Source organism: Penicillium cosmopolitanum (assembly GCF_028827165.1).
Source record: "Penicillium cosmopolitanum strain IBT 29677 chromosome Unknown utg000009l:1.0-9042332.0:1.0-9050551.0, whole genome shotgun sequence".
NCBI classification, from domain to species: Eukaryota; Fungi; Ascomycota; class Eurotiomycetes; order Eurotiales; family Aspergillaceae; genus Penicillium; species Penicillium cosmopolitanum.
Genome location: NW_026622679.1, coordinates 1,987,158 through 2,007,008, shown reverse-complemented (window position 1 = coordinate 2,007,008; position 19,851 = coordinate 1,987,158). Strand labels below are relative to the sequence as shown.

Sequence of the window (19,851 nt, the reverse complement as noted above, 5' to 3'; positions counted from 1 at the left end):
AATGGAAGGTGAGACAGCTCAAGGAGAAACGAAGAGGGAACTCAGCCACACCACTAGGGTGCGGACTGCCCAGGCTGAACGGGGAGTGGGGGGGGGGGGACTTATCGATAAAGCAGGTTCGCCGCCGGGGCTTGGCATCCCTGGTCGACCTTCGACCTCCTTGATTGCACGGCGCTTCTTCTCTTCACTGCTGGCCAGGTCACTCAAGATGCCTCTGTGAGTATTATTCCCTCACATTATTACCGATATATAACTAATATTGTTGAATAGACATCTTCTAGGCAAGAAATCATGGAACGTCTACAACCCGGATAATATCGCCCGTGTGAAACGCGACGAGGCCCAGGCACAAGCCCGCGAAGAGGAAGATGAGCGACTCATGCAAGAGGTTGATGCTGAACGACGAATTAAGATCTTACGTGGCGAGCGGCCACCGACGCCTCCTCCCCCACCCCAGTCATCTACTGATACCTTTGCACGATCTGAAAGAAAACCGAACGATGATGCGGGCCGGTATCGGAAAAAACGGCGCCTTGCAGGGGAAGACGACACAGACAGAGATATTCGATTTGCCCGGGAAGATGCCGAGCAGGCGCTTTCCAAAAGAGACGAGCTCTCTCGTTCATCTCAACGGGAGGGCAGGGACCAACAGGTGCCTCTTTGGGATAGCAGCGGTCATATAAACCTCTTCCCGGAGGGCTCCAAGAAAGCCGAGAAGAATTCCGAGGCTGAAGCTGAGAAGAAGAAGAAGGAACGAAGTTACGAAGACCAGTATACGATGCGCTTTTCAAATGCCGAAGGTTTCAAGGAGCAGGCAGGTCGTCAACCATGGTATTCATCTGGTGCACAGGTAGTCACAGCGCCTGATGCGATGCCCGATAAGAATGTCTGGGGAAATGAAGATCCTATGCGCAGGGAACGAGAAAAGACTCGCATGGATGTCAATGACCCTCTTGCAGCCATGAAACGTGGTGTGCGACAATTAAAGGCCACGCAGCAGGAACGAAAAGTATGGACTGAGCAGAAACGAAAAGAGATCGAGAGCCTGAATACCGCAGACAGCCATAACGCAACACGACATCAACGGAAGCGCTCACAGTCCATGGGTAGCCTAGATAACTTTAAGTTGGATGAGTCTACTTCGAAGGCTGACGGTGAGAAACATCGTAGGGGCTCTCATCATCCTCGCCGACATCACCACCGGAATCGGAGCAGGGAACGAAGCCGAGACCGCCCACACAAACGGTCCAATGAGACTTCGGAACGTTCTCGTCGCGATTGTCATGATCGTCATGATGAAGACCGCCGAACCAGGAGGCACTCCCACAGGTCAAAATCGGGCAAATCCCCTGCCCGACGTTGATCAATTATTGGATGTATTTCTTACTCATGATGATATTTTACCTATGCTTCGAAGGCTCCCTACGGCACACGGTAGGATGGTACTGCTTACTTGTATGGTGGGACATTGGGTGTTCAGGGACTAGAGCTCTGCAGCTCGACCTTCAACACCTAGTGAACTGTTTGAAAGTCATTTCCAGGTCGTAGAATTCCATCTCTTGCTGGGTATATAATTCTCTATCCATGCATCTAGCCCACGAAATATCAAATTTTATGACAGCATCGTTAAAATCATATCAACTTTTGGACCGAGCGCTATTTACTGAAGCGCCCATTGTTGCTTGCCCAGGCATTTTCTCCGCCGTTCCACTCGACATTGATATCCAGACCGCGGTAGCCGTTCTGCTTTCGCTGATAGCCGACTTTACCAGTAAAAGTCTGACCCTTCTTCAATGGCTTGGGTTGCTCCTTTCCATGGTCGATAAGAAGGATGGTCTGCATCCAGTGGGTCTCAGTGTCGTCCGGACCGGTCGTAAAGGAAACAATTCCCTTCTTCTTCATCTCTGAGGGAATGGGATTCTCGGGCACCGGAGATGCTCTTGAGGGCATGAAGAAGATATCGAACCAGATGGCGAAACCATCGAGGGCATCGATATCCTCGTTCAGAGTGAACTGGAACTCCTTGATAAAGTTCAGCTCCTCAACGGTGATGGTATGAAGAGGCAGCGGCAAGAAGATACTGGACTCTCCTGGAATGGTAGTGGGCTGAATACCGCGCACAAGCGCCTCCTCGTAGATGTTCAAGAGCATGCTGTTCATCTTGAAGCCGTACACGTTATGCCAGAAGGAGATATGCGACGCAATGAAATCAGGGTCGGCGAAAGGCGCAACGCGGAGAGTGGCGTGAGAGGGAACCATAAGTCCATCGGGAGCCAGGTAGCGATCCCTCGCGTAAATGACTGAATCAAACATGGCCTCGAAGAGCAGACCGTAACCCATCCACTCTGAGATGATAATGTCGACCTTCTCGACCGGAAGGACGACTTCTTCGATCTTGCCTTGGATGCACCTGTTCAGATAGTGAGTGGACCTTCAGTAGAAACAAACAGACGCAAGAATACTAACGTGATCACATCACCAAGGCTGTTGTCATAGACGATCTCCTTGGCACGGTCAATGATGTTTGAGTTGTCAACCGAGATAACCTTCTTTGCACCGGCCTTGGCACAGAACATGGATAAAATACCAGTTCCGCATCCAACGTCCAGAACGACCTTGTCCTTGAAGAGGTGCTTGTTCTCGTAGACGAAATCACGGTAGGCATCAGTGCGGATGGTGTCTTTCAACATGGACTCATGGATTGCTAGACGGTGGAGATCAGGTTAGCAACTTATTGTACATACACCCATACATACATATATATGTTGAGTTGTGCGCATGTCAACGTACTGTTATAAGAATAAGAGCTGAAGTAGTCAGCATCCACCTCCTCAGTCTTATCTGTGGATTTTTTCGCAGCATCGGGCTGCAGCTTCTCGTCTTCTTTGGTCAATTGATCCTCGAGAGATTGTTGCACGGCGGTTCTGTACTCAGAGAATTGAGTCTGCAAGCGCTCCAATTCCTCCTGTAGTTCCAGAACTCGACTGTCAGCGTCGCCACCAGAGGCCTCATTGCCAGCCTCTTCCTCAGCAATATCGTCCAAGCTATAGAGAAGGGCGTCGTCCTCGAGCACAGGCTTCAAGTAGGCATCGTCTTCGAATTGGGATTTGGAGGAGACATCGGGTGTCTTGTTACCAGCCTTAACCTGGGTGCGCACATAGTTGACCAGCTTGATCGAATCCAGGAAGTCAAGGTCTATCGCAAAATCGAATGAGTTAGTTTCCAAATCATGTCAATGGTCAATGGCAAGCAAAATTCGTTGGCTTCCGCTTTGCCCAGAGAAGGACGGAATCACAGTGGCAGGAATGGGGAAGTTACATACCGAGTTGCTTCTGGATTTTCAGCAGATCAAAGTTGTGCTTGTCCTTGCAAACCTTCAGCATCGAGCGCACATCAGGGTAGACGGTTTCGGAGAAGAGGTCGACCACAGGCTGCGAATCATCCTCGGGCTCGACATCTTCCCAACCTTCCTCATTGCTCGAGTCAGATTCGTCAGAGACGGATCGAGCATCGACAGGTGCCTTTTCAGCAGGGAGATCAGAACGACTGGACGAAGCCATGATGCTGGGATAGACCTGTAGAATGGTAAGGTAAGGTTGGAGGGGTAGAAAGTGGCCGATAAAAAAAAAATCCGTTATCGGGCCAACGGTTGCCCCGCCCCGCTGGACTTCGTTGTTTATTACGGCTGGGAACCCTTGGACCGTTCCAGGCTCGCCCTCTCTAGCTTCTCTAGCTTCTCCAGCTTCTCCAACTTCCCCTCCCCTTCTCTATCTCTCTCGATATTTTGGTTATGGCTTTCTTCTTTAATCGTGGCCGATCGCGCCAACCCGCTGATGTCGTTCGCTCAACTAAAGAATTATTGTTAAGGGTCCAAGAAGCCCCCAATACACCTAAGGTACCGTCGCTTGAACCACTTGGGATGCACAACTCCTCGCTGACTGAGAACACAGGCCGATGAAGAGCTGGCCAAACAGCTCGGTCAGATGAAAGTGATTGTTCAAGGAACACAAGGTCGGTTAACTGCACGCCCTAGGATTTAGAGTGATCCACAGGCAGATCCAGAGCTGTTCTCTGGTCTGGTCTGGTCTGGCCTGGACTGGAATGCATGGCTGACAATGGCTTCGCGGTTTAGAGATCAGCACATCCCCGATCAGGTCCACGCGCTCATCCAAGCAACACTCCAAGAGGACCTGCTCTATGATCTCTCGCGGTCAATCCATCTACTGCCCTTTGAAGCTAGAAAGGATACGCAGACCATCTTCTCCCATATCTTGCGCTTTCGGCCCACCTCATATGCGCCCGACAAAGACCCTCCAGTCATTTCCTATATTGTTCACCACCGACCTGAGATTCTGATTGAGTTATGCCGAGGGTACACACATAGCCAAAGTGCCATGCCGTGTGGTGTGATTCTACGTGAAGCGCTCAAATTTGACGTGGTCACTGCCGTGATTCTGTATGATCAATCACAAGAGGGGGAGGCGGCCGTGCGTCTTTCGGAATTGAAGCCCAATGCCCCTCAAAACGGCAACGGCGTATTTTGGAACTTCTTTGAATGGATCGACAAGGGGAACTTTGAAGTTAGCGCTGATGCATTCACGACATTCCGGGTACGTCCATTTTACAAGTCTATTGTATCGTGGTGGATAGAGTGACTGACACGGCCTTTGACAGGAAATTCTGACTCGGCACAAGAGTCTAGTGACCGCATATTTGGCCAGCAACTTTGAGCTATTTTTCGGTCGATTCAACACCATTTTGGTGCAGTCAGATTCATACGTAACCAAGCGACAAAGCATCAAGCTGCTTGGGGAGATTCTATTGGACCGTGCCAACTACAATGTGATGATGGCCTACGTGGAAAGTGGGGAGAACCTCAAGCTGTGTATGAAACTGCTGCGCGACGATCGCAAAATGGTACAGTACGAGGGATTCCACGTTTTCAAGGTATGTCTATCGTTGATCATGACGAAGAGTCACGCACATTAACGAGACCAGGTATTCGTGGCGAACCCAAACAAATCGGTGGCAGTACAACGGATCCTGATCAACAACCGCGACCGGTTGTTGCGTTTCTTGCCAAAATTCCTAGAGGATCGGACGGATGATGATCAGTTTACGGATGAGAAAAGCTTCCTGGTGCGACAGATTGAGGTTCTTCCGAAGGAGCCAGTCGATCGGAGCCGACCCAGTCGAGAGGCCCAGTCCGGGGTCAACACGGCCGCAGTGGTCTAAATGACAGAGATCTAACGCTGGACGGCTGGATCCCGACAAGTATCTTCACGCCATGATGATTATTATTATTCCGTATAGCTCAGGGGGGGATGGCTTGGGGCCCCCCCTTCTTCTTGCATTGGAGGCTGATGGCTTGCTGGATTAGCGGCTTTGGCTATGGGCGTTTTGACGCGTTCTTTTTCTTCTTTTCTGATTGCTGCCTTTTCTGTACTCTCTGTGCTCCGTACGTATGTATGTAAATACTACACCCATTTGCGTTGTGGGGACATTACGTCGAACTAGCACAAAATTGGGCTTTTCCCTTCAATTGAATGTATCCAATTCAGTGCTGCAGTGTCTCCGTACCCTGTCGACTACGACGGAGTACCCCAGACCAAATGGCACGAGCACAGCCTCCTCTGCGACCCGATGAAGACAATGTCACCACGGTTGTTCTAATCTAAGCACCGCTAGTGGGCTCCACTTAAAACTTCTTGTCTGGCCTTGTTGGGCTTCATCTAGCTCCACTGCTGCGTGGCCTCGCTTTGCCCCTGGGATTGAAGATCAGTCCAGCGACTGCAATTCCGATTCCTGGCAGTTGCATTGGATACAATATACTAGTACTCGTACTGTACAAGTTGGCAGTGCTCAAGGTGGTCCCTTGTCCCATCTGAATGGAATGAGAGAGTGCATCCCGCGCCAAGAAGCCAACTCCACAACGGCCTTCGGTCTCCGTTCTTTGGTTCTTTAGGGTCTTTAGGGTCTTTTGATCTCCTGGATTATTGGAATTTCCACTGCCATCAGTGATGCGCTCGACTCTCCTTTCTGCCCCGCCCATTAGCACTGAGCTTTGAGTTCTCAGTTCGGACTTCTGCTTTTATATCTCCTCGCTCCTTTTCTCTCCCTCGTTTCGCAAAGTCATGCTGGGATAATGGTGGAAGAGGCCCCTGTATCGCTATCGCCCCCGACCCTTCGCCCGGAGTCGCGTCCGACAATTCGCGCCGTCCCTTCCAATGACTCTCTCGCCGTGAGATGTCCGCCTCCCATCCGTTCTGTTTCACTGCCCACCAACAATGCGCCGCCACCGGAACCCAATGGTCGATCGCTGAGTACGAGTGCCTCCCGGGGGTTCGACGATCGTCCCGCCACGGCGCTCGCGGGGCAGGACAACGCCAGACACGAGGGGAGACTGAGACCTTTCACATCCTCAGGCAATGAAGGCCGGTCAAGATTATCCGAGGATGGCCGGTTTGGCGATACCGCTCCTTCTTTGCGCAGTGTCCCAAGTATCGTTCTCAATGACGGGAGCGCTCGTCCGAGCTCGCGCCCGGGGTCTCGACCAGGATCGCGCTGGTCGGAGCGCAAATGGGGCGGGTTGAGAAAGAGGTCGGCCGAATTGGAACGGAAGAGGAGCATGGAAGAGACCCCTCCGGTGCCCCAGATTGAACCATCCTTCAGTGGGATCAGCTTGGACATTCCTACGGCCTCCCTGACCGGATTGGATAAGACAATGAAATTCTCACACCGCGGCAGTCTCATTAAAGACCAATCGAATCGACCGCGCCCTGGAAAACGGCTAGAGAGGCGCATGGAATCTCCCTCCGAGCAGGAACAGGAACCAGACCCCGAGCCGCAGTCGGAAGTCCAGTCAATCCAACAAGATGTCGAGATATCATCCGTACCAACCCCCCTCAACCGGCACGAATGACACCGACACCAGTCTACCAAAGCCGACTCCGCGCCCTCAAAAACCACAGGGTACCCTCCGCCCCCGACAGACCAGTCTTCAGAGTAGAGCCATCTCTGCCGACGAGGACATGCTCTCCCGGAGAGTTCGATTGATGTATGATAGAGGAGATGACAAAGTTACTGACTCCGACGTCGCAAAATCAATTGCCGTGGACAATGGTGTTCTTTGGGAGGAGGGCGCTACTTCAGATGCAGAAACCGCTTCTACCCCTGGACCTCAAGCACCGGAGCCCGAGTCTAATGGTCGAGCCTCAGAAGAAGTGAAGCGGATGAGAATGAAACGCGAGACCCAGGAGCTTGCGGGTGGCATTGAATACTGGCAAAATGTTGGCGCCGAAGACGTGGATCGTTACGGCTTCATTCATGCACCACCAAAGAATGGAGCCGCGCCTCATCCAATCCAAAGGGTCACCACCAGTCTCTTAATTGCATCTGAGTCACCGCGTCGGAAACGCTCCATTCGGCCATCGAGCAATCGATCTTCTAATGCTCGGTCGCCTACCCGCAATCTCTCTACGAGCTCTGCAACAGGTCGCCCATCTTCCTCAGCTAGCACGAACAGTGCGCCGATTCGGCGTTCAACATCTCGTCTACGTTCCGCAACCAATCATCTACCCCACAACAGAGATCGGAAATTCACGGACGAGGCCGCCGATATGCTCACTGTTCCAGACGGACATGCTGGCGAGGGACAAGACGCAGCTGCCGCGCGTGCGATGCGCAGGAAGGAGTGGGAACGTGAGGATAAGTGGACCAAAATGGCCAAACCTACGAAAAAAGGTCGAGATGGCGGGGGCATGAAATTCGAATTTGATACGCAGAGCAGCAAACTCATCGAGCGAACATGGAAGGGCATCCCGGACCGTTGGCGCGGGACGGCTTGGTATTCGTTCCTTGAGGCGAGTGCGAAGCGACATCCCAATAGTCCATCCGAGGAAGAGCTCATCGATGGGTTCCATGAATTGCAATATGTCTCTTCACCAGATGATGTTCAGATCGATATCGACGTGCCACGTACCATCAGTAGCCACATCATGTTTCGTCGACGATACCGTGGTGGGCAAAGGCTTCTGTTCCGTGTGCTTCATGCCATGTCATTATATTATCCCGATACCGGTTATGTGCAAGGTATGGCAGCTCTTGCAGCTACCCTCTTGGCGTATTACGACGAGGAGCATGCTTTTGTCATGCTGGCGCGGCTCTGGCAACTTCGCGGCCTGGAACAACTTTATAAATCTGGATTTGCGGGGCTTATGGAGGCGTTGGAAGATTTTGAACGGGAATGGCTGGCTGGTGGTGAGGTGGCCTCAAAGCTGGTAAGAATATGTGGCAACCCAGCGTATCTCAACCAATGCACTAATACCTTTTACAGAACGAAGTGGGAATTCCACCCACAGCCTATGGTACCAAATGGTACCTAACCCTCTTCAACTACTCGATCCCCTTCCCAGCCCAGCTCCGTGTCTGGGATGTCTTTATGCTCCTTGGCGATGCTGAGGACCCCCCAGGCCGACCTGCCACCGCTTCTGCAAAAGGCCCAAAGAAAGACCCAGGCACCTTTGGCCAGGGCCTGGACGTGCTCCATGCCACATCTGCTGCTCTCATAGATGGCATGCGTGATATAATTCTGGAATCCGATTTTGAGAACATAATGAAAGTTCTGACTAGTTGGGTTCCCATTAAAGACATCGAACTCTTCATGAGGGTCGCCAAGGCCGAATGGAAAGTCCATCGCCGCCGAAAATTGCCCGCCCATTGATCACGACTTGGCTTGTCTTTTGTTCTACCATCCCCCTTTTTCACTAATAATTCTTGTTGATGGATGTCTTATACCCTAATGATCGGACGGACTTCCGAGAACTATATCTCGATGCCTAATTTCTCTATACCCAACCCAGGCCTTACTCACGACCGAAGGACATTGGACTGTGATGATACCGCTTGGGTCACCCTACTGAACTCGGCTCCTCATGTTCTTAATACGTGTATCCCTATATTGTGACTTTACCTCACCTCTTGACGTTCCTTACTTCTCTCTCTACATCTTTTCCGGGCCCTAATCGTTTTGGGAAAATGCCTAAGACCACTTTGGTGGGTTCCGGATCAAGACAACTGCTACATACGCTCTCTTGAATTTCTCCTTGATATTATCCACAAGCTTCCAAGACTTGTACATGCCTCTTTTTCTTCCCACATTGACGCCTGGCCCTGGATCGCATACACTTGATCCCGTACCGACCCGTCGGCCTGCCCCAATGTCAAACCTGCCAATGCGTTATTGTGGACCTAAATTACTCAGTGGGAGCTTCATACTTCTGATACCCATTGTTATTCATAATCAAGCTTAATTAAATTTAACAATTCCATTCATGATCTCTATCTCCAATGGGCAGCTGCAAACTTCGCGAATGATACAATTATTTTTGTTCTGCTAGTAGCTCTCTATAACGTTCCGAGTCCTTTTTTGGGGAGCCGAACTGCCCCTCCTCCCTTATCCCAATAGCCCTTTGCCAGCCTTTGCGCCCAAATTACCCTTGTCAACGTAAGTGGCCTTCAGCCAGTCCTTGGCCCGCGGATTGGTTCCTAGCTGCTGCTCATATACAACCTCGATATTGTACACAGTATCTAATCCAACAGTATCCATCATTTGACAAGGACCTTTCTCGGCCTTGAACCAAGACTTGAACATTTCGTCAATTGTTCTACCATCACTAACAGCATCGGCCATGACAAGCAGACACTCCCGCTTGATAGCTGCCCAGATCCGATTGAAGACCAGACCAGTCGATTCCTGTTTTGCATGCACTGGCTGGAATCCCGCAGTGGTGGCCATACTCATCAAGAAGGGGAAGATGGCGGGATCGGTGTGACCACAAGACATGATTTCGTAGTAATTCTGTTCGGGGGGCATGTAGTAGTGGCCATTGCAGATGCGATAATTGTTTACCGTGTTGGCGAGCATTTGGCTTGAGCGCAGCGAAGATGAGTTTGTTGTCACGACACAGTCCGAGGGGGCAAGCTTATCCAGCTGGCCCATAATCTCAATCTTCAAGTCGAGCTTCTCGGGAAGGGCCTCGATAATCATCCAGGCGTTGTGTGCCGCCTCCTGCAGGGTGGCAGTTAATCGGATCGCGCCGGGCTTTGTGCCTAGCTTCGCTGCTTGCTGGCCCTTGTTGCTATTGATATAATCCAACGCCCCGTCGTAGCTATCCATTGACTTCTCGCACAAAATCACGTTGTAGCCAGCTGCCACCCACATCATACTAACTCTTCGGCCCATGATTCCGCCGCCGATTATGGCAATAGGGCGGCTGCTGGTGTCAGGCTGAACCCAAGGAGATGCAGGCATGATGGAGGAGAAGCGTGTTATCAGGCTGTATGAGGTATAACGATTTCCAAAGGCAAAAGTTGTTCAGATCGCGAAGTTGAAATGAAAGGCATTGCTAGAACAGTCGGCTCATAGAGGCGAACTTGAAGATTGGGCTAGTGATGCTACGATGACCGCATAGAGAGGAAATCGATTCCATCCCAGCCATTTCCTATGATATAAGTGTGAGAAAAGCTGTCGCTGTGTGGCTGACTAGTACGATTCCAGTGGCTTAACTCTAGAAATGCAACAGCTTCAGGTTAACTAGTACCCAGGTAAACATGTACATTGGCCAGGAACGAAATCTGAAATGCGATGGCAATACATCGCGAATTGAAGAATCTACAAATCAGGTATACTACTTAGTCCTAGCTCACTAGTAGCACGAGGTGAACTAGCAAGGATATTAACTTAACTTTGATATCGCCTGTTTCACCGCTTACGTACGGCTAGGACTAGGGTAGTAACTAATAATAAAGCATCTCGCATGAATCATGTGCGGAATCGCGGAACTGCCCGGCGAAGCCTAAATCCTAGATCTCGCGATCAAACTAGAACGCGAAGTAACTACTAATACCAGGAATTCAGATTTAGGATGCTTACAATTTCGATCTCTGAGCCCTGGAAAGTCCGCCCCGAGCAACAAAGCGAAACCTTGGAAGCTTTGATCGTCATGGTGCGGGAGGCGAACCCCTCATGCCAAGGTGATCTCACTCATCATTGAAAAAGGTGTGTGGGGGGCCAATCCGGGGAATGGGGTAACCCTGGGGAAGGGAAGGGAGAAAACGTGAATTATTCAAGTGTTTGAATACGAGGAAAGATAACGATCGCTCTCCCCTTTTCTTTCCTTTTTCCCTTCTCTAGGGTCCTCCTTTCCTCCTTTCCTCCTTTCCTCTTCCCAGCACCCCCTCAGCGTCTCCCCCAATTACACAACTACAATCACCCCACGCATCACCATGTCGGACTCCGGCGACATGTCGAAGGAGAAAGCCTCGGCACGCGAATTCGAGAACCCCTCAATTCCACAAGACGAGAAGATCACAGATTATGAATCGGGGATAAACCGACCGCCATCATTCAATGTCGATGAAAAAGCGGTGTTGCGCAAAATGGATCTTCGATTAATTCCTATGCTCAGTATCCTTTACCTCCTTGCTTTTTTGGATCGAGGTACACAACATGAACTTCCCTACTGCGTATGGGCCTGAGCACTAAATTCCTTTGGATAGGAAACATTGGAAATGCAAAGATTGAGGGATTGGTGGACGATTTGAATATGACAGGACCGCAGTACAATTGGACTCGTATGGACTGCAATCCTTTGTGGCACGTGAAATATGCTGACGCTCGATTTCCCAGTGACCGTGTTCTTTTTCACCTACTGCGTCTTCGAGTTACCCAGCAATCTCCTCCTCAAAAAGTTAAGACCATCCAGATGGCTACCATTGATCATGGTTGCTTGGGGTATCGTAATGGTCAGCATTGAATCCCCTATGAAGTCGCGCTTGGGTTGAGTTAACACCGTGGTTCAGACCCTGATGGGAGTTGTCAAGGGCTATGGTGGTCTCTTGGCAACCCGCCTCATGTTGGGTGTCGCTGGTACGCATTGTTTTTTCCAGTCATCCCCAACGTGGAAATTTGCTAATTAATTGCTCTAGAGGCCGGTCTATATCCAGGTGTAGCCTATTACATTACGCTCTGGTACCCTCGCCATCGTGCTCAGTATCGACAAGCGCTTTTCTTCAGCGCGGCCAGTATTGCCGGTGCATTCTCCGGGCTTCTAGCATATGGAATTGCGGTAAGATTACTCCCTCAATGCCTTTTCGATAGCCACATATCTCATATGTGTTAACAGAAAATGGATGGGGTTGGCGGGTACGCCGGCTGGCGCTGGATCTTCATCCTAGAGGGTCTTCTCACCGTTGTGGTGGCTCTTTTCGCACCTTTCGCAATCCATGATTCTCCGGAGACGGCCACTTTTCTCACCGAAGATGAACGTCGGTTTGTTATTCATAGCTTAAGGATTCAAAATTCGGCGGACGCGCGCGAGATGGTGCAGGACGAGGCCAAGTTCCAAATGAAATATGTATTTGATGCATTCAAGGACTGGCAAATTTATTTGGGTTTATTTAGTATGCTTCGGCCCTCCCCCCTTACTCCAAATAACTAACATGATATCCTTAGTGTACTGGGGAATCACCTGTCCCCTCTATGGAATCTCACTGTTCCTCCCGTCTATCATCAAAGATCTTGGCTACACATCTTCAACCGCCCAGCTTTTGACTGTCAGTATTTTCTCCACAATGGCGCTGGAACTGAATCTTGTTCTAAGCAACGCAATTCGTATAGGTACCAATCTATATCACTGCAGCAGTTGTTGCAGTTCTTGCTGCATGGTTCTCGGATCGTCGGAAGCAGCGGTCACCATTCATTCTATTCTTCATGGCCATGATCGCTATTGGGTTCATCATCTGTCTAGCATCAAGTGGTCGCAGCGTACCTGGTGTCGTGTATTTTGGAGTATTTGTCGCTGTCATCGGTGGGTCGGACTAGTCAATATGGATGCCAAGCGGACCGGATCGGACAGCTAACACCATGTTAGGAATCTATCCCGCCTTCCCAGGCAATGTTACTTGGATCAGTGTCAACCTTGCAGGTGACTACAAGCGTGCGGCTGGAATGGCCATTTATATTGGACTTGGAAATCTTGCAGGTGGTAAGTCTCGTGATAGTTGAATCATTGCGAGTTTCCGACTTCTATGTGCTAATCTGGAGGATTAAATGACAGCCATGGCATCGAACTTCTATCGCGCTCAGGACGCCCCGCAGTATATCCTTGGCCATTCGCTGGAGCTTGCCTTTGTTGTCGTGGGCATGATAGCGACTGTGCTTTTGCGATTCGCTTACCAGCGTATTAACCGTCAAAGGGACCTTCTCGACCCCTCGGAATATCCCGATGATCCAGATTCGTTGGGAGACCGATCTCCACTATTCCGGTACATGCTATGAGTTAATCCTCTAGAGAGAAATAAAGATCTGTTTTTACATCAATTTGATTCGGTTAGCTTGGGCTTTGTCGAGCATTGCTGGCAGCATGACTTTGTTCAAACAAGAATCAGAAGCAATCCCTAGAACAATACAAAGTTAAATCCACATCACATCGTGGGAGCGACAGACCACAAGTTAGACCTTGAATCTAAGACGATAAACCTTCGGGCAGCCATAACACTCACATCGGCCCGTGCTCCATGCACTGTTTGCTGTTGAGAGTGTCACTGGCCCGGCCCTTCACTTCCTCCTCACTTCCCTCCTCCCTCTCCATCCTCCACCCCCCCCCAATTTTCTTTTCTTTTCACTTCTTCTCCATCTTTCATCTTTTCCTTCACTTCAACCTTGCTCCCTGCATACATTTACCTCTCATACTCTTGCATCCTAGAACAAACAAACCGTTTTCTTGATCAGTCCCAAAATGGCACCTGAGACTTCCACCGAGAAAGACTACCGCTTCATGGCGGAGTGTTTCAAAAACATCGATCACACTCGAGGCAAGGTGAGCTACTGTGATACTCTCACTTTCTGAACCCGCTAACAATATGGTCTCTAGGTCGACATGGTCAAAGTGGCCGCTGCAATGGGGTACAGCAACCCTCGCTCTGCCGGAAACCGGTACAAAGTTCTCAAAACAAAGCACGGTTTCGCGACGGACTGCTACTTTACCGGCTCGGTGAGCTACACAAGATTCATGATTAGCCTTCATTTCTGACCCTCTTTACAGGTTGGAGCCACCCCGACCTCGCCCAAGAAGGGAGTTGCTCGGGCCAAGAAGACCCCAATCAAAAAGGGGAAGCAAGGTGGAGACGAGCATGACGATGACGTGACTGAAGACGACAACGCCGGCATCAAAGAGGAGGAGGAGAAGAAGAAGAAGAAGAAGAATATCGAGAGTGACGAAGAGATCTAAGCCTCCTCTGTTTGAGACCCCACATCCTACGCATGGCTTCTCTGATATTGATGTCGTCTGCACAAAAGCTACCAGATGATATGCTAGAACTTGCTGGTCGGTGGGATTTCTGGGGGTCTGATTGCAATGGACGGGGCGTGCGTCTTCTTGTCTTTTCTTTTTTCTAGTGGGGGCTTTTTTCCCCGCGAGTTTTCCGCGAGTTTTGCGGGAGGAGTATGGTCTCACTGGGGTAGCAAGGTGCCTAGGAGTTTTATGGGAATATTTCGAGGTGTTGCGTTGAAACGAGTAGTGGCCACCAATCGACTGCACAGCACTTTTATCAATCCTTTGAAGAATCATCTATCTTCGCGTACTAGTAGTTGATCGTAGATATGTGCTAGTTGATAAAGTTTTCAAAAATAGATTATAGAATGGACTGGGGTATCTTACAACTAAAAATCACAAGATAACGCCATAAGAATGCGGTTGAAAAATATAGGAATGATAGGCCACGAGGCACTGGAAGATGCGCTTTGAATGTATATCACCCTCCTGTTAATCAAATGTCCGCCATAACCGATTCAACAATCTTTCGCTTGTAATGCGACAAAGCACGCTCTTTCTTTTGCATCTGTGCCCGCAGTTTCATGTAACGTGATTTCCAAGTAGCCTCAGATGCCGAAGGGTCGAAATCGTCGTCTCCTAGATCAAGAGCTTCCAGGTCATATTCGGAAACGGTCTTTTCTTGACTTTGTGCGGTATTGACTGCTTGGTTGTATGCCGCGGGTGCCACGTTACCCAAGTGGAGATCTCCCAGTATAAGATGTATCGAGAAATGAAACGACGGTGTGTATTCCAGGGAAAGGTTGTATTTTGTGCCGATTGAATCTTGACTAGAGTTGGATAAGCCGATGAGATCTCCACGTCGCGACGGTGTGTCGATATTCAAAGCCATCATAGTTGGTCGCGGCGCCGAAAACCCGAAATGATGAGCCACCCCTAGATGAGTGGCTAGATGTAATGTTGGAAAGTCAAATGACATCTGAGAGTAGGTAGAAGAAACGTTGGCTACTATGGCTGAAGCTAATTCGCGAGCTTCGTCAGGCTTCAAGGGGTCCGCTCGTCCGCTAAGACGAGCGCGCATAAGGTCATCTGTAAAGACATGGATAATTCCATCAACGGTCATTTTAGAATTGCCGTCCCCTTTTTCTTCAATAGATCCATTCTCTGCCGACTCGGATGTATGGACTTCGTTGGCATGTACAACTGCTCCGTTTACGCCATTGACCAATAGTGTTGGTGGTGTTGCAAGGCGTACTGGGGCACCGAAATGCTGAGGAACCTGCAATTGAAGCTTGCTTGGTCGTCCATTATTAGCGGGGGTAGGTGACTGGTCGAAGCTTGAGCTTGGCATTGGCTGTGACGAGCTCTGATTAATCACAAGGGGAGAGGGCTGGTGGAGGGAGTTTGTTGAGATGTGCGAGGAGTCTCGTGCGGCGTTGACATGAAATGTGGAAAATGAACCGGATGTTGTCAGTTTACTAGGCGGCCTGCCTCGACTTTTCCCATTGGACGAACCGTTGCTGTTGGTCCAAGCCGACGAAACTGCCGGTCCATGTCTACGTCGCGAGCGACTTTTCTCGCTGGTAGATGGTGTGATGGCTGAACGAGGCTCAACAGACACAAGAGAATCGGATGGCTGGTTTCCTCGTGGAATAATGGCGGATTGAGGGTATCCCGCAGGTGACGTTTCCCGCTCCGGAAGCCTCCAGCGAAGGTCCTGTCCAGGTTGCTCTGGTTGCGCAGGCTGTGGGTATGCCGAGGTAGCTGTTATCCAAGGATCTTCACTTGGAAAAGCACTGAAAGGTATGGCGCTCTGTGGAAAGGCCACAGAGTGCTGCTGAAAGCCTCCAAGGTGTAGACCTGCTACCGATGTATCTAACTGGGGCCGCTTGGTAGTCTTTTCTTCTTCAATCTCCCTGTCCTCTGCTCTTTTCCTGCCTCTTTTAGGCTTCCATTGAGGGACGAGTGCGCGGAGGGCAAGGTCCTCTTCAAGTGGCACGCCATCGCGGGATTCGCCAATGTATGGACCCGAGGGAGGCAGCTGAGTATAATACTGATGTTGGTGCCCTAGACAATATTCGAAAAAGGCATCGACATGCATGGCACGCATCCATCGCTAAAATTGATTAGCTTCCATATTGGTCTCCAACAGAGACGATATATGATAAATACCTTTAATCGGACTGCGTACTGCTGGACCTTCTGCGTGCTTTGTTTCTTCTCCATGGAAGGTGGCTCCACACCCAGTTCGATTGCCAATTGGATCCATGTCTTGAGCTCTTTATTGTCAAGCTTGCGTATGAGCTCGAAGAGAGTGAAAACACTGAAGCTTTTGCCATCACTGCGTGGAGGGCATCGAAAGGTTCGTCGAAGCTCCAAGGTATCAACAGAAGAAGGAACATTCGGGTTGCAATATAGGATAAATAGTACATAAGCATCGTCAATCGTTTCGTCAGTGATCTCACGTGAAGGCAGAGCCCGAGATTCCGCCTGGTCGGCGGTGTCTTTCAATTGCTGATGACGGAGGGCATCGAAGACCGGGGGAGACATAGACGGCCCGGAACGAGCTACTGAGGAGGGAGGAACGGCGGAGCGGAACCCTCTTGGAGAAGATTGAATGCTCCGGGGAGTCTCTTTACGATGCAGCGACGGTGATTTGTTAGCCTCCGCCTGGCTGCGAGCGCTTCCAAGTGAAGAGGCACTCCGAAGTGTCGATTCCAGTGTGGATGGGTATCGTGCATACTGCTGGATTACCATCTGAGACGTTCCGAGGTCGGTCTGATCCAATCGATCGGTCGAGTCCATCATGATGGGAAAGGTTGACTCCATCGAATCGCTCCAGGAGTCGTCAGCCCCCCGACAAGCATGCAGGAAACACTAAACAGAGCACAGTGACAACAATCATGGGTTCTAGTATAGATGTTTTGTCAAGTGCAGTCAACGGCGCTCCAAAATCAATCAATATAGGAAATTAACATCCCAAAGAACAGGTGGTGGGGAAAGAAATAAGAAGCAAATGGGCCTCTCCACGAGGATGCCCCCTCGAGGTGGCTGGAAGCGCCGTCGGGTTTCTATTTTTACGGTGCATCGATAGCGTCCTCACGGGCGGGGGTGGGGCTCTCTGCCTTGGTGCCTTACTATATTAATGCCTGAGGCTCTCAGGCATCAGATATAAAGACACAGGTCACGGGATAACTGCCAAGTCCTCCTAATACACTAGCTTATCATAGCGCCGATCGCGGCTGCCGGGTGGAGCCCGTGCACTCCCCCGGCTGCGGGCGCATTCGTCTTCCTTCTACGAGTAGTACTGCGTAACATCCTGGACCCTGTATCCTGGTGCAAACTTTCTATCACACTTCGCTTTCAATTTTACAATTAAGTATTATAGTCTGCCTCCATTGCACGTTATAGTCCAATCTCTCCCAGTCATGGCACCCCCACGGTCGAGTGGGCCTTCAACGTCCACTCGACCTGCACGCCGCAGCCGGACCCAGGTCGACAGCTATCATGAATCGACCTCCGACGATGATCTGCACGCACAAGACAGACCAACAGTGTCTCTTCGGTCCAGCTCGAATGCGCAGCGCCCTTCCTATCGCGAGCCGTCGGATAATGAATCGGACGATGAACCTGCTGCCGAGCCAGACGAAGATCAAGGCGAAGATCCAGAACGCCAAACGAATCCTCCGGCCTCGGCTCGCGGTAGTCGTCGTTCCACTCGACATAGGCGCCCGAATTCAATTAAAACAACCCGGACTCGCTCCTCAAATACGACTGGCCATGGGATGCCTTCTATTGGCACCAAGCGACGCCCGCGCGAGCGGCCAAAGGAGAAGAACTCGCTTTCGAATAAGCGAGCCAAATACTACTCGGAGCTCCTCGATGATGTTTCTCGATTTATTCCACCTTGGCAAAAGTTGCCCTATCATATACTTTTCGAAATTCTCCTCCAGGCGACCTACCCAGCCCCCAACGAAAAGTGGGAGGCACGAAGTGATATGGCCAGATGGCTTGTCAATCTCGCTTGTCTATGTCGGGAATTCCAAGAACCAGCCCTGGCAGCACTTTACTACTGCCCACCGCTATTTCCATCCTACAAGTGTCATGCTCTTGTAAAACTACTCTCCACCCCACGGGACTCTCGTTTGATAAATTACGCCGGCAAGATCAAAGAACTTCATGTCGATGTCGATGTTCTTCGCTTCAAAAGTGGACCAATACTGGGCTATTTCGATCTCGCTCAGCTGATTCAAAAAATCCCCCAAGTGCATGCAGTGCGACTCTATCACCAAGACGATTTTATCCTTGGCCACCAGCCGGCAGATATTCCCCAGTCGAAATGGATCTACTCAGAAAATCTATTCGAAGTTATGGACTCCACCGGTGTTCGACTTCGTGCCTGGGACTGGAACTCCCGTTTCTTGAATCTCACCGACCTTCTCCCCTTCATGGACAAGCAACATCGGCGACCCGCTTTCCAGAAGTTGAAGGAAGTCAAACTGCTTCATCTTGGTGATCGCAACCATAAAGATACATTCGATAACGAAGACGCCCTGGCTGTTTCACTCAACGCACTACCAGATCTTGAACGATTAGAATTAGTGGAATGCACCTTGCCCACGGATCGACTCTTGCTCCAGCTGCCTTCAACAATCCACTCACTGACGATTACCAATTGCGATAGAATCTTCTCGGCTTCGATCGACGCCTTTCTGAAGTCCCATGGTGGGCGTCTTCGTGAGCTTAATTTGAATCATAATCGGCACCTAGATCTGCTGTGGATGGGTGGTCTTGCGTCCCACTGCCCTATTCTCGAAAAGCTGAAGTTCGATGGAAACATATACGACGCATCCCCTCACAATGACACCTTACCTCACTTTGATTCCTTAATGGAAACTGACGTGGCGCCGACATGGCCCCACACGCTGCGCGAAATCGAAATGACATGCCTGCGAAAGCTAGACAGTGACTGTGCGGATATTTTCTTGACCAGTCTTGTCAAAGCTGCCACCCACCTATGTGCTTTACGGCGCCTGTCTATCAGCATGATCCTAGACATGTCGTGGCGGGACCGGGCTAGCTTCCGTGATGCCTGGGTACCTGACATAATACAAACATTTCAACACGGGGACTTGGTTCCAAGAAGCCCGGAACCCTGCCCGTTTCCAGAGTCATATGATGCGACGTCATCGAAGCGCCAGAGCGCGCGTATTGCACAGATTGTGGACAAGCAGGATGCAGATGTGAACTCCTCTCTTGATTCACCGGGTCGGGGCGGCCAAATGCGAGGGCTTGGCATGTGCGACGAAGTCTTCATTCGCATTGATAACCAACGCCCTAGTGAAACGCAGTTCAACGAAAATGATTTTCTTGATTCTGAAGCCAGTGGCGATGATGACTGGGATGGAGAAGACTATGAGGCCGGCAATGGTTACGCGTGGTAGCCAGGGACTTGCTCCTCGACATGGGACGGCTCGATCTTTTGACCATCTCTTTCTGGTCTTTATTCTCTATTTCC

The 19,851-nt window shown here is 50.4% G+C and overlaps 9 protein-coding genes across 9 annotated transcripts; 6 read left to right on the top strand and 3 right to left on the bottom strand.

Annotated features, from left to right (window-relative positions):
- Nucleotide 1: 1 nt before the first annotated feature.
- N7509_008853 (uncharacterized protein) lies at nucleotides 2-1,363 on the top strand (the record flags this gene model as incomplete). The annotated part of the gene is made up of 2 exons (XM_056633490.1): nucleotides 2-116; nucleotides 282-1,363. 2 exons carry the CDS (start codon nucleotides 2-4, stop codon nucleotides 1,361-1,363), a joined length of 1,197 nt encoding a protein of 398 aa, XP_056484110.1.
- Nucleotides 1,364-1,656: 293 nt separating this feature from the next.
- N7509_008852 (protein arginine methyltransferase RmtB) lies at nucleotides 1,657-3,560 on the bottom strand (the record flags this gene model as incomplete). The annotated part of the gene is made up of 4 exons (XM_056633489.1): nucleotides 1,657-2,410; nucleotides 2,467-2,704; nucleotides 2,791-3,195; nucleotides 3,323-3,560. 4 exons carry the CDS (start codon nucleotides 3,558-3,560, stop codon nucleotides 1,657-1,659), a joined length of 1,635 nt encoding a protein of 544 aa, XP_056484109.1.
- A 230-nt stretch (nucleotides 3,561-3,790) lies between these two features.
- On the top strand, nucleotides 3,791-5,235 carry N7509_008851 (Mo25 family protein; the record flags this gene model as incomplete). The annotated part of the gene is made up of 5 exons (XM_056633488.1): nucleotides 3,791-3,895; nucleotides 3,951-4,011; nucleotides 4,057-4,610; nucleotides 4,675-4,947; nucleotides 4,999-5,235. 5 exons carry the CDS (start codon nucleotides 3,791-3,793, stop codon nucleotides 5,233-5,235), a joined length of 1,230 nt encoding a protein of 409 aa, XP_056484108.1.
- A 910-nt stretch (nucleotides 5,236-6,145) lies between these two features.
- Nucleotides 6,146-8,722, top strand: N7509_008850 (putative TBC domain protein; the record flags this gene model as incomplete). Its single annotated transcript, XM_056633487.1, has 3 exons — nucleotides 6,146-6,892; nucleotides 6,945-8,279; nucleotides 8,336-8,722. 3 exons carry the CDS (start codon nucleotides 6,146-6,148, stop codon nucleotides 8,720-8,722), a joined length of 2,469 nt encoding a protein of 822 aa, XP_056484107.1.
- Nucleotides 8,723-9,454: 732 nt separating this feature from the next.
- N7509_008849 (3-hydroxyacyl-CoA dehydrogenase family protein) lies at nucleotides 9,455-10,312 on the bottom strand (the record flags this gene model as incomplete). Its single annotated transcript, XM_056633486.1, has 1 exon — nucleotides 9,455-10,312. One exon carries the CDS (start codon nucleotides 10,310-10,312, stop codon nucleotides 9,455-9,457), a length of 858 nt encoding a protein of 285 aa, XP_056484106.1.
- A 974-nt stretch (nucleotides 10,313-11,286) lies between these two features.
- Nucleotides 11,287-13,339, top strand: N7509_008848 (allantoate permease family MFS transporter; the record flags this gene model as incomplete). The annotated part of the gene is made up of 10 exons (XM_056633485.1): nucleotides 11,287-11,500; nucleotides 11,560-11,634; nucleotides 11,690-11,805; nucleotides 11,863-11,929; nucleotides 11,989-12,128; nucleotides 12,186-12,462; nucleotides 12,515-12,615; nucleotides 12,680-12,869; nucleotides 12,933-13,046; nucleotides 13,119-13,339. The coding sequence occupies 10 exons, from the start codon at nucleotides 11,287-11,289 to the stop codon at nucleotides 13,337-13,339; spliced, it is 1,515 nt and encodes a 504-aa protein (XP_056484105.1).
- A 460-nt stretch (nucleotides 13,340-13,799) lies between these two features.
- On the top strand, nucleotides 13,800-14,291 carry N7509_008847 (uncharacterized protein; the record flags this gene model as incomplete). The annotated part of the gene is made up of 3 exons (XM_056633484.1): nucleotides 13,800-13,880; nucleotides 13,935-14,054; nucleotides 14,106-14,291. The coding sequence occupies 3 exons, from the start codon at nucleotides 13,800-13,802 to the stop codon at nucleotides 14,289-14,291; spliced, it is 387 nt and encodes a 128-aa protein (XP_056484104.1).
- A 538-nt stretch (nucleotides 14,292-14,829) lies between these two features.
- On the bottom strand, nucleotides 14,830-17,162 carry abp2 (putative ARS binding protein Abp2; the record flags this gene model as incomplete). The annotated part of the gene is made up of 2 exons (XM_056633483.1): nucleotides 14,830-16,449; nucleotides 16,506-17,162. 2 exons carry the CDS (start codon nucleotides 17,160-17,162, stop codon nucleotides 14,830-14,832), a joined length of 2,277 nt encoding a protein of 758 aa, XP_056484103.1.
- A 599-nt stretch (nucleotides 17,163-17,761) lies between these two features.
- N7509_008845 (uncharacterized protein) lies at nucleotides 17,762-19,777 on the top strand (the record flags this gene model as incomplete). Its single annotated transcript, XM_056633482.1, has 1 exon — nucleotides 17,762-19,777. One exon carries the CDS (start codon nucleotides 17,762-17,764, stop codon nucleotides 19,775-19,777), a length of 2,016 nt encoding a protein of 671 aa, XP_056484102.1.
- Nucleotides 19,778-19,851: the final 74 nt, after the last annotated feature.